This window comes from Telopea speciosissima, chromosome 2, assembly GCF_018873765.1.
Source record: "Telopea speciosissima isolate NSW1024214 ecotype Mountain lineage chromosome 2, Tspe_v1, whole genome shotgun sequence".
NCBI lineage: Eukaryota > Viridiplantae > Streptophyta > Magnoliopsida > Proteales > Proteaceae > Telopea > Telopea speciosissima.
This window is the reverse complement of record NC_057917.1, coordinates 42,354,144-42,368,174: the sequence shown is the minus strand read 5'-3', so window position 1 is coordinate 42,368,174 and position 14,031 is coordinate 42,354,144. Positions and strand designations below refer to the sequence as shown.

The window sequence follows — 14,031 nt, the reverse complement described above, 5'->3', positions numbered from 1 at the left end:
ACACTATTACTAGAGGATGACGTCAAAAGAGATGTCCATAAAGTTTGAGTGCAACCATGGCCACACTGCAGATATAACTAACAGTGATGGAATGGCTTCTCATTGTTTTTGCTAAAATCCCACATTTTTTTAATTTTTCTTATTCCTAATCTATCATCTGTCACTATATTGAAATTGATTTGTTTCTTTCCCAAATATCTATAACTGAACTCAAATAAGTTTTTTCCTAACTAAATGGGGTCAGGTACATGATTTCTATTCCTAAGCCTTTGCCCAACCTTATTATAACCTGTAATAAATCTCAATTTGAAGATCCAACAATGATCACTCGTAGGGGTTGCAACTTGAGTGGCCCTGGGTTGGGAAATTTATGATTTTTAACCAAAATGAGGCTGAGCCTGGGTAAGCCCAGCCTAATTTGGTTCAAAGCTGAGCCTGAACTCAGCTGGAGTTGCATCCCTAATCAATAATAACGCCATGAAATGACTTATTTTTTTTACCATCTCCTTTCATTAGTACAGCCCTAAATGTTCAACACCTTGAGCTTTCCTACGTCACTTATGAATGAACCTGTTTGTCTTAGGTTGAATCTGAGATACATATTCAACAATTGAATGACCGTGTTAAGAAGCTGGAATTGAAGTTCGGTCCTTCCAGTGGAAGCTTTGACGAACAATCAGAAGGTTCATCTGACAGTCGACCAATTAATGAGGCAGTTGATGTTGTATGTTCAGATGCTGATGAGTCAATACTAATAGTGGGAGGATATAATGGAGTGTCTTGGTTAGCAGAATTGGATTCCTATTCACCATCCCAGGACGTAATGAGGTCTCTTAAGCCGATGAGCTCAGTTCGTTCATATGCCTCAGCAGCAACACTCAATGGCCACCTTTACATTTTTGGTGGTGGGAATGGTTCTTTTTGGTATGATACAGGTAAGAATTTTTGCTCTTCTTTTCGCTCTTGTATAACTTTGTTTATCTGCAAGACTTTAACACTACTATCCTACTTCTGTGAAGTTGAACGGTATGACCCGATAATTAATGAGTGGACTTCCTGTCCTCCATTGATTGAGAGGAAAGGAAGTCTAGCAGGTGCTACTTTGGACAACAAAATATTTGCAATTGGTGGGGGGAACGGAGTTGAATGTTTCTGGGAAGTGGAAATGCTTGACCCTGCACTAGGACGATGGGTCCCTATTCGATCAATGCTACAGAAGGTACCTTTAGCTGGTTATTTGAGTTACTTATGCAAGATTACATTACCTGAATAGTTCTTTCATTTTTAATGTATAATAATTAATGGCAAAATGGCCTAACTATATGTTGACAATGTGTTTTTTCTTCCTCATTTTTGCTTTTAGACATACTGGAACACATGAATGATGGTGTTGAAATAATAGTATGAAAAAGTTGAAGGGATGGATTATAGTTGCCATATTGACCATGACCTAAATTATTAAAGGAGAATTGCCTAGAGATCTACTAGTTAAGAAAAAAATTTACAAAATTGGTAGGTATAAATTATGTTTTATAATCACAAGTTATGACGTTGAAAATTTATTACCAAATCCCCATATGGGTAAAAAAAAAGAAGTGAACTGCCTAAAATACCCCTAACATATTTCTTTCTTCTAGTACTTCATCTCTCTCCTTTCTTCGACAAAGGAACACCTCTGCAACCACTCATTCTTCCCTCCTTCCCCCCATGCAACCCCACCCCACCTCTACCTCCTCCCTTAAAGCCTGCCCTGTAGCAGCACCACCATCCACCTCGTCCCTTCCTCTCCCTGCCCGTCCCACCTTGCTCCCCTTAATTCATTCAATAAAACGGGGGGAAAAAAGAGAGACAAGAATAGAATAAATAAAGAAATCACAAACAATCTCTCTCTTTCTTTTCCACCATTATATTTGGTGGTTTTGGTTACAGAAGATGTCTTACCGTTTGGATTCTGTTTACAACAAAAACTTGCAACTTTCCGGTTTCTGGGAAATGGGGGTTTAGAATTTGTTGGGTTGTGAAATTTGTTGTTATTGCTTCAATCAGTTTGAAGTTAACACCAGGCTTTCTATTTGAGGTTAGCAAAGTTTTATGGTTTTCCATCCAAGGAAATCTGAAGTCTGGGAACCTTGCGGTATTGGTAAACGATAAGGTTTGGTTATTAAGAATTCAACACGAACACGCAGATGAGGAAGAAGTGCAGTTTTCCATGAATTTAATTTAATCTACTCTGAAATAGGGTTTGTACAATTAACCAACGAAGGGAAGATGATAGGGTAGTGTCTCTCAGACTTGGGTGTCTCACCCATTGCTTCTCACCGTATTTTGGTCTCTCAACATATTCTCTCACAGAGCAAAGCACAAAGCTATGTTTTTTTTGTTTTTGTTTTCTGGGTCTCATTAATTCAAATTCGTGTACAAGGCTGTAGCCCCTTACAAATTTATGTAAAAGACTCAAAAGCAGAGTCAAACACTAAAAAGGGAAGGCCTAACCCAATCCTTAACTAATAAGGTAACATGAACTGACTAGGAAAAACTAAAATAATGAAGAAACTAACTCAAAACAAGACTCTTAACTAAACTGATGAAGGAAATCCCGTTTTCCTACATTCTACCAATATTTTAGGCCCATTAAAGTGTCCGATTACAAAGAAAGCCCATGGGATCAAAGGCCCAACACATACATAACCCAACCTAAAGTTTATTCCAATAAAATAAGCCCTTTAGGTGACTTATCTGCAAAGATAGAGGAGGTGCGCAGGATAAGCTCTGATGGCGCAGGTTTAGGGTGGGGCTTCACGTGGGTTTTGCGATGGCGGCTCCCACTAGGGAGGATCTGCCCCCTGATCACCCAACTCGCCTTGGGATCGATGGTGGTGGGGCTGCTACTTTTGCCTCTGTGGTATCTCGATCACTGTCGCTGCCACTAGTAGACTTGGAGATTAAGAAGCCTTCGACTCTCTTTTGATGTCCAGCAATTTTCTTCTCCAAAGAGGAGTTGGAACTATCAGAGAGGGCTTTTGTGACTGCTCTCATCGCTAAATGTAGCTATGGGAAACCTTCACTGTTTGTGATCAAGGAGACCATTCAGAAGACCTTGCACCTGCAGGGAGACGTGGTGGTTTCGACCCTTGACCCTCGGCATGTGCTTCTACGCTTCTCTGTTCACACAGACTTTGCCAGGGTTTGGATGAAAGAACAGCTGCACATAGAGGGTTACCTATTTCGGTTTATGAAATGAACTTCGGACTTTGTTTCTGGCTGGGAGTCTCCCTTCGCGCCGGTATGGATTTCGCTGCCGGGGCTGCCGGTGAATCTGTATCAGGGGAACTACTTGGAAGTCCATCGTAGGGGCTGTTGGCAAGGTCTTGAAGGTGGATGGGGCGACTGCTAATTGCACACGCACAGTTGCTACCCGTGTGTTTATTGAGGTGGACCTGCATGTCACTTTGCCGGTGAAGGTTTGGGTGGGCTGTGGCGCTAATGGCTTTCACTAGTCGGTGGTGTATAAGAGACTTCCCCCGTATTGTGTCTCTTGCTCGAAGATCGGGCACTTGAAAGAGGTGTGCATGAAATCTCAACGACAGAGGCTGGCTGGAGCAGTGGCTACCATTCTGGCAGAGGAGATGGTGGCTGATATCGTGGGGGAGGGCAGGAACCGAGAGGGGGTCTTCATTCCACGTGGGGAGGGCACTTCTGCTGGAGTTGTCCATGTGGGAGAGGATCCACCTGGTCTGAGACTTGCCAGGGCGTCTTGTCGGAGGAAGGGTCGATGGCAGCCAGTGGCACCAGTGGCAGTGGAGGAACATGCGCTGGGGTGTTCTGGTGGCGCAGTGGTGGGGGCACATTTGGATGACTAGAGGGTCAGTCTCACGGCTTGTGGGGATGGAATTGTTGCCGCGGGTGGGTCTTCTGCTCCTACATGTTTAGCAGAGTCTGTCATCCCTGCGATGGCGTCGCAGGCGTTGGCGGTGGAGTGTGCTGTGGAGGGTAGGCCAGAGGTGGCAGTGGAGATTCAGGTGGAAGCAGGGGGCGCGATGGCAGCTTCTAGCAGAGGTAGGGGGCGGCCACGCTCATCTTCCCTGAGTGGTGTCACTGTGCCATTCTTTGTTGAGGGTCTAGTTCCTGTAGGTTCGAAGGATGACTGGCAGATGCCGGTCTCTGCACCAGTAGTGAGCAACCGTATGGAGATAGTGGAAAGTCTCAGGGAGTTCAATGCTTTGCTTCCTGAGAGGGTGAACAGATTGGTGGAGAGGTTGGCTGAGTCATGTGCTTCACCTGACCCATGCCCCGAGAGGGTGCCAGTGACACACACAAAGTCTGCTCCAGGTGTTTGCGGAGGTAGAAGGTGCCTACAGTCGAGGGCTTCGAGCCTTAGTGCAGCCTTGGTTTACAAGCGCAAGAAGATTAGGAAGGCAGCGGTGGCAGGAGGAACAGAGAAGGGGCCCAACGACGTGTAACAAGATCGATGAGGTCAGCAATTAAGGCTTTAAACTCTGAGCAATGAATTGCATCTTCTGGAATGCGAGGGGGATTGGAAATAGGCCTACATGCAGGCGGTTGAAGGCTCTTGTGAGCTCAAATAAAGTGGAATTGGTGGCGGTGGCTGAGCCTAAGGCGCAAGTGGTGAAGAGGAGGATAAGCATGGACTCAGTTCTCTGTTCGAACAGGCTATGGATTTTCTGGAGGGCTTTGATGCAGGCCAGGGTGGTGGAAGAGCATGGCCAGTTTGTTACCTTGGAGTGTGTGGGGGGCAGTGCAGGTTCCTTTATCATTACTTTTGTACATGGCCTCTGTTCGAGGCTGGAGAGGAGAGATTTGTGGGAGAGGCTTGAGGCGTACTCTCTTTCTGTCTCCACCCCATGGGTAGTGGGGGGAAACTTCAATGCAGTGGTAGCTCCGTTAGAAAAGGTGGGCGGGAGACCGGCTTACTCTCTCATTGGAGGATTTCAGAGGTTTTGTAAATAGGGCGGCCCTTATTGATGCAGGTATATTAGCAACATCTTTACCTGGTCCAACAACCAAGATGGGGCAGGTAGGGTGATGGCTCGGTTGGACAGATTTTTAGTGAATGCGGCTTGGACGAGCTTGTTTACCAGGTGCTCAGTGACTCACTTCAACCGGACCTGTTCGGACCGTGCGCCTCTTGGTCTCTCTTTCGGGGTGGATCCTCACTGTCCTATGTCCGGGATCAAGTTTCAGCAGATGTGGCTCCGACACCCAGACTTTCTTCCCTTTTTAAGGAACAGTGGGAGAAGCCGGTGCTGGGCAGGGCCTTGTGTGCTGTTTTTGAAGCTTAAAGGGCTTCGTTCTGCTCTCCGTAGGTGGAATAAGGATGTTTTTGGTAACATACATCAACGGATTAGGGATGCAGAGGATGCGGTTTGTAGAGCTGAAACTGAGTTCGATATGTGGGCTGATGATGATTCCAGGGTAGCCCTGGGGGCAGCTAGGGATAACCTACAGGAGGTGCTGTTGTAGGAAGAGATCTTCTGGAGGCAAAAATCAAGGGTTACTTGGCTTAAGGAGGGGGACTGGAACACAAAGTTTTTCCACTCATTGGTCAATGTCAGGAGGAGGTTAGCATTTGTGCAGTGCATTAGAGGGGCAAATGGGGACTGGATTTTTGAGGTGGAGGGTGTACAGGAAGAAGCTGTGCGATACTTTTCGGACATCTTCACCTCGCAGGGTTGTGTGATGGATGAAGGGCTGTTGTCTGTGATCCCTTCAGTGGTGATTGAAGCTGATAATGCTTCTCTGCTGGCAGTCCCCTCCTTGGAGGAGGTTAAGGGAGTGGTCTTTGCTTTATCTAGTGACAGTGCGCCAGGCCCTGATGGCTTCTTGGGGCATTTCTTTACGGCCTGTTGGGATGTGGTGGGTCATGATGTGTGGGCTGCGGTCAAAGACTTTTTTGCAGGTGGTGCTCTTCCCAGAAGCTTTACCGCCGCCAACTTGGTCTTAATCCCGAAAAAGGACAACCCTGAGGTGATGGCAGACTTGAGGCCTATTAGCCTATGCAACTTCTCCTACAAGGTCATTGCGAAGATTATGACATCTAGACTTGCAGGGCTGCTGCCAGCTCTGGTGGCAGAGGAGCAGGGTGGTTTTGTACAGGGGTGGTGCATTCATGACAACATTTCCATTGTGCAAGAGGTCACGCATGAGCTGAATCGGAAGGCGAGGGGTGGCAATGTGATCTTAAAGTTGGATATGGCAAAGGCCTATGACCGACTGGAGTGGGAGTTCCTGTGGAGGGTGCTTTCTAAGTTTGGGTTCTACAGGGACTGGATCAACCTGATAAGGAAGACGGTCGAGAACTGTTGGTTCTCTGTTGTGCTGGGGGGCAGGAAGTCAAGCTTTTTCAAGTCTTCTAGGGGGGTGAGACAGGGGGACCCTTTGTCGCCGACGCTCTTCATCCTGGCAGAGGAGGTGCTTAGCAGGGGGATCAAGGAGTTATTTGTTGAAGGGCATGCCTCCTACTTCAGGCTTCCGCGAGGGTGCCCAGGGATCTCTCATTGCCTGTTTGCTGACGACACTATTATTTTCTTCAGGGGTCTTAAGAGCTCGCTAAAGCAAATCATGGGCTTACTCAGCAGGTATGAAGGCTTCTCTGGTCAGCTTGTCAACAAACAGAAGAGCTGTTTTGTGGTTGGGCTCAAGGCCTCGCCGGCTTAGGCTAGGATTGTGGGGGTGGTTACTGGTTTCACTTAGAAGGCACTACCAATCACTTATTTAGGCGCCCCTCTTCATTGTGGTAGGCTCAAGATCAGCTTCTTTGATGGCCTGGTTGATAAAATCAGTAGTAAGGTGGCAGGGTGGAAGGGAAGGCTCCTATCCTCTGGAGGTCGAGTCACCCTCTTGAAGCATGTTCTCTCTTCTATCCCTATCCATGTATTGGCCACGTTGGATCCTCCTAAAGCTGTGTTATGGAGGTTATATGGCATCTTTGCTGATTTTCTTTAGGGAAACATGGAATGGGAAAAGTGGAAGCATTGGGTTTGGTGGCAGACGGTGTGTAGGCCGTTGGAGGAAGGGGGCCTTGGTGTTAGGCTGCTAGAGGATGTGGGCCTCTCGTTGAGGCTTAAGGGGCTGTGTCGTGTTTTGACGGACCCGTCTCTGTTGAGCGAGTTCTTCAGAGCCAAGTTCTTCAAAGGTCTCCATGTGGCTCTGGTTGAGCCTCAGGGTGTGAGCTCTAGGTCTTGGAGGAATGCCCTGGCCTTTAGGGGGCTGCTTTTGGAAAGATCTCGGTGGTTGGTTGGTACAGGGAATGTTTTCTTTTGGCTGGATAACTGGTCTGGGGCTGGTCCTCTGATTGATGCGGTGGACAATGCTCTCCTGGTTGATGTGGACCTGCGGTTAAAGGATGCAATGGAGGAGAACGGCTCTTGGAAGCAAGGCCTACTGAACCATATTGATGATGAGGCTATCAGGCATGATATTTCCTCTGGTAACTTTCACATTTCTGACAGGACAGATGTCCTAGTGTGGACCCCGGCAAGTGATGGCTGTTTTTCGACCAAGGCTGTCTGGAATGAGATCAGGACTGTGTCTCCAGCTGTTCCCTATGCCAAGTGGATATGGAGCCCATCTCTCCCGGTTAAAGTGGCTTTTTTCTCTTGGCAGCTGTTGAATGGAAAGATACCAATGGAGGTTTCCTTAATGTCGGTGGGGATTTCGTTGGCTTCTAGGTGCTTCTGCTGTGGGAGCCCTAAGAGAGAGACGACAGATCCTTGCTTAGTTGATGGTGGTATTGCCACCAAGGTGTGGGTGCACTTCTCTCGCTTGTTTGACATCGTGCCTCACCCCGGCCAGGATGTTAGGAGTCGAATAGCTCTTTGGCATGGGTTGGCGAGCTATCGTTGCCTCAGTGATTATATTGCAGGGCTGCTGCCTGCTCTGATTGTGTGGGAGCTCTGGAAAGAAAGAAACAACAGGAAGCATGGGGAGCCTAGGCGTACTGCTGTCATGATCATTGGGCGCATTAAAAGCTAGGTGAGAGAGCTCCCTCTTCCTGCAAAGATTGGCAGACGAGGGACTGTGAGGGACGGGTTGATATTGCAGTGCTTTGACCTGGTGGCACCACCAGCCAAGTTTGTTCGCCCCCTCCCTGTTTATTGGAGCCCCCCTTTTGTTGCAGTTAAACTTAATGTAGATGGGGCCTGTCGGGGCCATAGTTCGAGAACTCGTTTCGTTTCGGTATTTCGAGTTGACCGAAATATTCGAAATTTTGGATATTTCGGTCGAAATATTGTATTTTTTCTGGTATGTTTCGATAGGTCATTTCGGTGGGTTTTAGGCCAAGTTAAGGCCTGAAACTTCATGGAAACCCTATTTTAGGCTATATAAACACATTTAAATGTTCAAATTGCAAAAATAGTCACCCAAAATGGTGTTTTGGATGTGCACCATTGATTGGCAACGTACGGTCGAACCCTAATGTATAACTTAGTTAATTACACATTTACACATACACATTGTACATTAAACAAGTAAATTGACTTGGAACTAAGTTGGAAACATAATGACTCATAAGTTAAGTCATAAATCATAATATCAAGTACATAAGACAACAAGTCAATAACAAGTTAACAAATAACAACTTAAGAGTTAAGATTTAAGAAGATGATATCAAACATTCCAAATCACAATATGTCAATATCCCCAATTGTCCCCTACAAGGCTACAAGTCAAGTAGTCAACTAGTCATCATTCATCTCAAATGTTTACAAATTTGTTAATAATAACTACTCCGTTGTCCAAGATCAACCCCACTCATGGTCCGCTGGAGCCGACGTGTATTGCTCTCCGATTGTAGGACAAATGTATGCCACGTCATAGTCTGGGAGAAGAAGCGAGTGTAGTCATCCACAGTGGCCATGTAAACTGCATCATCAACATGTTGAAGGTAACCTATCCTAGGATATAGGTCACCAAACTGTGAAGTACTACCCACTGATCCACTATGATATGAGTCATATGACGGCTCTGGGAGCATGTACGGGTTGTACGGCTGCGGCTGGTGGGTTGGGTAGCCAGTGTAGGAAAAGAAGTCATCCACAAAAGACGATCTACTATATCCTTGTGAGTGGGAGTCATACTCAAAACTGGAAATGGATGGAGAAGATATAGGCTGCTGCCCCCAAGGGTACTGCCCAGAATGCCCTTCGCCACATGGATGTGAATGAGATGAACCATGCTCTGATTGTGTTGGAGATGGACTGCTGTCTACATGAAAAGATGGGGCACGGAAATGCCCACTCGATCTACTGTCTCTATCGCCAATACTCAGTCCACCCAAGGTTCGAGAACTCTCGGTTTTTCAAAATCTCGAGTCGAGATTACATACGCATTCTAAAAGTACATTTTCTCGGCGAGATATCGAGATCTCGGGGATCTCCGAGATCTCCGAGTTTCTCGGTTTGACATAGGAAAATGCCCATCTAGGTCCTTTACATTAGTGCCAGATCTCGAGATCTTGCTGGAAATTCTTGGTATACAGACACCTATCTATGCCAGGAACCAAGACAGACACTTATTTATGCCTAATATTATTTAAGTGATATTATTCATAAATAAGAAAATACCCCCCCCATTTGAATCCAATAAAAATAGTTAAAAAATAAAATTCCAAAAGGAAAAAAAGTCAACCCCCCAGTTCAAGAACAAAAACTGGATTTTTGGTGGTAGGTGCAATTTTCAACTTTCTAATGCTGGGGTTTTTCTCAAATCTAAAAATTCCATAAATCTTATTATGGTAAAACATTGCTAAAAACCAAAAATGCGGTAAAATATTCATTTGTTTTGATGTCCAAAAAATTATTTCCATTCAGAGCGATTTTGACAACATTCGCGCACATCGAATTAAGTTTGACCGGTACATAACTCTTTCAATATAAATCAGATTTTAGCAATCTTGGACTTGTTGGAAAGCTTTGTTTGAAAGCTTTCCACAAGTCAGATTTGTAAAATCGATTTATATGAAAGTTATGTCGTCAAATTGATTCGAATCTTTGTCAAAATCGATTGCGTTAGAAAGTTTGAAAATTGTACCTACGCAAAATCTAGTTTTTGTTCTTGAACTGGGGGGTGACTTTTTTTTTCTTTTGGAATTTTATTTTTTAACTATTTTTATTGGATTCAAATAGAGGGGTATTTGCTTATTTATGAATAATATCTTAAGTAAATGCAATATCATTTAAAGCATAAATAAGTGTGTTTGTCCTGTGTCTGTCCTGGTTTCTAGCATAAGTAAGTGTCTGTCCTGCTTTCCTACTAACTGAAACTCCTATTTGGACTTAGTTTTTGCAAAATCTGATAGTGCAATTGTGTTTAAATGGCCTAAAATAGGCTGAATACCAAGTTTTAGACCAAAACTAGGTCTAAAACCCACCGAGATGAGGCTTCGAGTCGAGAAAAAAAAAAGTGCAACAACTCGGCGAGATCTCGACTCGACTCGGTTTTTCAAAGGTCCGAGTTGGCACCGAGACCCGAGTTTTCGAACCTTGAGTCCACCAACAGAGCCAGATAGGGCATCAATGTCCATAAGCTCAGCCTGCCTACTAGTACCACTACCACGACCACCAGGACGGGACTGGCCACGCTGCTTTCTCGAGTAGGTCGAGGTGGACGATGTGGGCCGTGTGGTTGGTGTGGGGCCGGTCGGGGCACGGATTGCCTCTTGCTGCTCTTGTACCACAAACGGGACTCGAGTTCCCTCATATGCTTGACCACCATTACCATCATCATCACGTCCATCATTACCTTCATCATCACCATCTCCACCAGGACCACCACCATCTCCACCAGATGACAGACCAATCTTCATCCTCCTCATCAACACCACCAGTAGACTGGAACGGTATGGGTGACGCGTCCCGTGCATGTACCTCACCTTCTGCAGTCATGAAGTCATCCACATCAGCTTCTATGTGTTCAGCTATCATGGGGTCAGGTCTACCTCCAGGCTGATCTAACACTGGCTCACCTCTATCCCTCACCCAATCAACAATAGGATCTTCATCATCTTCATCATAGTTCTCCCGCAGCCCCCTCATTTCATTGATGTAGTCTTCAAGCTCTCTCTTCTGTTGGGGCAAATACACATTCATAATCTCATATGGGGTGGGCCCCTTATACCCTGGGCCAGCCTCAGCAATGGAATCTATCATAGTCTGATAAAAGGGGCCTTGTGCTGTGTTTGCTGGGATGGTATGGCATAACATCCACTTAGCTATAGATTCCTTCACCATCCCCTTCAGATTTTTCCATGCTCCCTTGATTTTTGGTTGTTTCTTGCCTTTCTTTCTATAAACACTAGGTGCTTGGTGAAGTGTTGGGTCATCTTGTGGTGGTGGAGGCGGAGGGGAAGCTGCCCTCGTACTCTGTGATCTCCTAAAGGGATTAGGCAACCCACCTCTTCCACTTGTACCTGCTCCTCCACTACCACTAGCACCAGCTCTAGAGGTACTAACTCCTCCACTACCACCTACTCTCTGTCTCTCAACTCTCTCCTGATCCTCATGATAACTGGCTCTGCTCATCATCTATGCTCGTCTCCAATCCCTAGCCTCTTGCTCAGTCTCTATATCATCTGGAACATAGACATTATCACTGTCATCATCATCATCATCACGATGGCTTGATTGGCCTCCCGCTGTACACCTCACTGCTTCCTCAAGATCTACTTTTGCCTTCTCCCTCTGAGCCTTCCTCTTACTCCCTCCCTTCATGTAATCCATGACAGCCCTAGATACCTCCACAGGGACCATATGACATGCGACCACTTCAGGAGAATTCCCAGCTAGATGTTGTTTGAGTCTAGTGGCACCACCTCCCAAAAACTGCATGTGACAATAGTTGCATTGGGATTTTCTTTTATCCCCATAAATTGGAGTGCCATGCAACCATGCAATGTCACCCCTAGTGCGCCTGGGTGTGCTCCCCTCCCCCTGGGTCTGGGCCGGCTGCCTCTGCCCCTCTTGCCTCTGGCTTTGTCGTTTTCCACGGTTCGTCATAATCAGACTAGTTTACTGTTGCATGAATAAAAGACAATTCATTAATCACTAAAGCACATCAATTCTTTTAGTTTAAATGTTTAAGAATTAAGATTTAAGAGTACTAACACAAGTATATAAGTATATAACTATTTAGTATTTTTCCCCTAACCCTCATATTTTTCTCATATTTAAAAACAATTTTTAAAAATATTTTTCATATAAATATTGGCCTAGCACAACAAAATCGAAAAGATATGTAAATGGGCAGCAAATAAGAAGTATGTACAATTTACTTTTATATTTTTCAGTAATTTTAAATCAAAAACCTCATATGTTTTCTTTTTTTTTGCTATTTTTTTGAATTTTTTAAATATTTTTTATAATTTTTCAAAAATTAAAATAATTAATTATTGGCAGAAAAACATTTTTGACACCATGAGGCCATAGATCGGCCAATGGTGTCTAACATATATTTAATTCATCACCATACAATATACATAACCCTTATTATTTTTTGATTTTTGTTGTAAATAAATCTAATTTTTGAAGTAGAAAAATAAATCAATAATATATATACCAAAAAAAAATTTCGACACCGTGAAGTCGTAGATCGGCTTCCGGTGTCTAACGTATATTTATTTCATCACAAAAAAACATGTTGATCAAGCATTTCCCTAAAAAAAATCAATTTTGAGAATATGGTTTTACCTGGAATAGTGGAAAGGCTTCACAGATGTGCTAAGAAGTTTGTTCTCCAAGTAATTCCGGCGTAGATGCGGTAAGGATTCAAGTGGGAAGTGGAAGATTGAAGAAGAAATGAGCAAAAACCTTCAAAAACCAAGCAAAAGTGGAAAAATGCTCTCCGTTTCTTAGTCTCGGTCGAAATTCTATCGAAACATGGTATTTTATATAAAGCATTTTCTCGAGATTGTTGAAATCTCTCGAAATATCTTGAAATCTCGAGAATTTCGATTGAAATTTTGTATTTTTTTGATTCGAGGGGTCATTTCGTTTTGAGGGGGTCGAAATTCTCGAAATCTCGATCGAGATTTCGCGAGATTTTGAACTATGGTCGGGGCAACCCTGGAGACGGACGGGGGAGAGGAGTTATTCGGAACACGGACGGAGCTGTCCTGGCAGCCTTCTCAAACTTTTATGGGAGATGCACCAACTCTATAGCCGAGCTAAGAGCCTTAAGGGACGGCCTATGCTTATGTCATGATCTAGGGTTCAAAGATGTGGTTGTACATTCTGACTCGGACACCACGGTGAAACAGGTAAATCTGAAGAGGTGTAGCCTGTGGCATAGGTGGTACTGGTTTGATGAGATCCTCCTTTTGATTGAGGTGACGAGGGCCACGGTGACTTTTGCTTACAGGGAGAGTAACAGGGCTGCTGACTGCTTGGCCAGACGGGCTTGTGGCGCTGGGTGCTCCACAACCTTCCAGCCGAATGATTTACCTCTGGGTAGTTTTCAATGTATTATTAGGGAGGATAGAGAGGGCCTGCCGATCCTTCGAGTATAGCCCTCTTGGAGGCTAGACTGTAAGGGCAGAGACTAGGCTCGGGATTGTTTGTGAGCAGATTTGCTTTTGGGTTGGGATAAGGCGGGACGTCCCCCCCTGTATTCTTTATTCTTTTCTGACTTAATAAAATTTTGGGGCTGGCCCAGGTCCCAGGGAAGTTCGGGTTTTTTAAAAAAAAAAAAAAAGGTGACTTATCTGCATCCCTAATGCTAAGTACTGCAGTGATAGAATGTTCTGGACTGAATTCTTTCTTCGTAGACATATTTCTTTAGTTGTGAACTGTGTACCAGCAAAAGAATAAAATAGGTTTTATGATTAGTTATGTAACAGTTTTCATAATTTTTAAGGGTTTTAATACTAATCTTGCTATGACCTTGGGATAACATTAATGCGCTAAGGTTTGGTTGTCTAGAGAGTGGGGAGAAGTGTGTGTGAAGCTGGAAGTGTAGGAGAGTATGGGGAAGTGAAGTGAAATGGAAGACAATGACCATTTTCCTGCACTGATGTGT

General features: G+C 44.7%; 1 protein-coding gene across 3 annotated transcripts in view; it reads left to right on the top strand.

Moving 5' to 3' along the window:
* The window catches only part of LOC122651958 (kelch repeat-containing protein kel-10), a 65,634-nt gene that overhangs the window by 27,579 nt on the left and 24,024 nt on the right, over positions 1–14,031 (top strand). For all 3 annotated transcript variants that reach the window (XM_043845550.1, XM_043845549.1, XM_043845551.1), the window contains exons 6-7: positions 584–935; positions 1,020–1,219. In XM_043845550.1, coding sequence (XP_043701485.1) covers positions 584–935; positions 1,020–1,219 — 552 coding nt within the window. The remainder of the gene's footprint in view (positions 1–583; positions 936–1,019; positions 1,220–14,031) is intronic.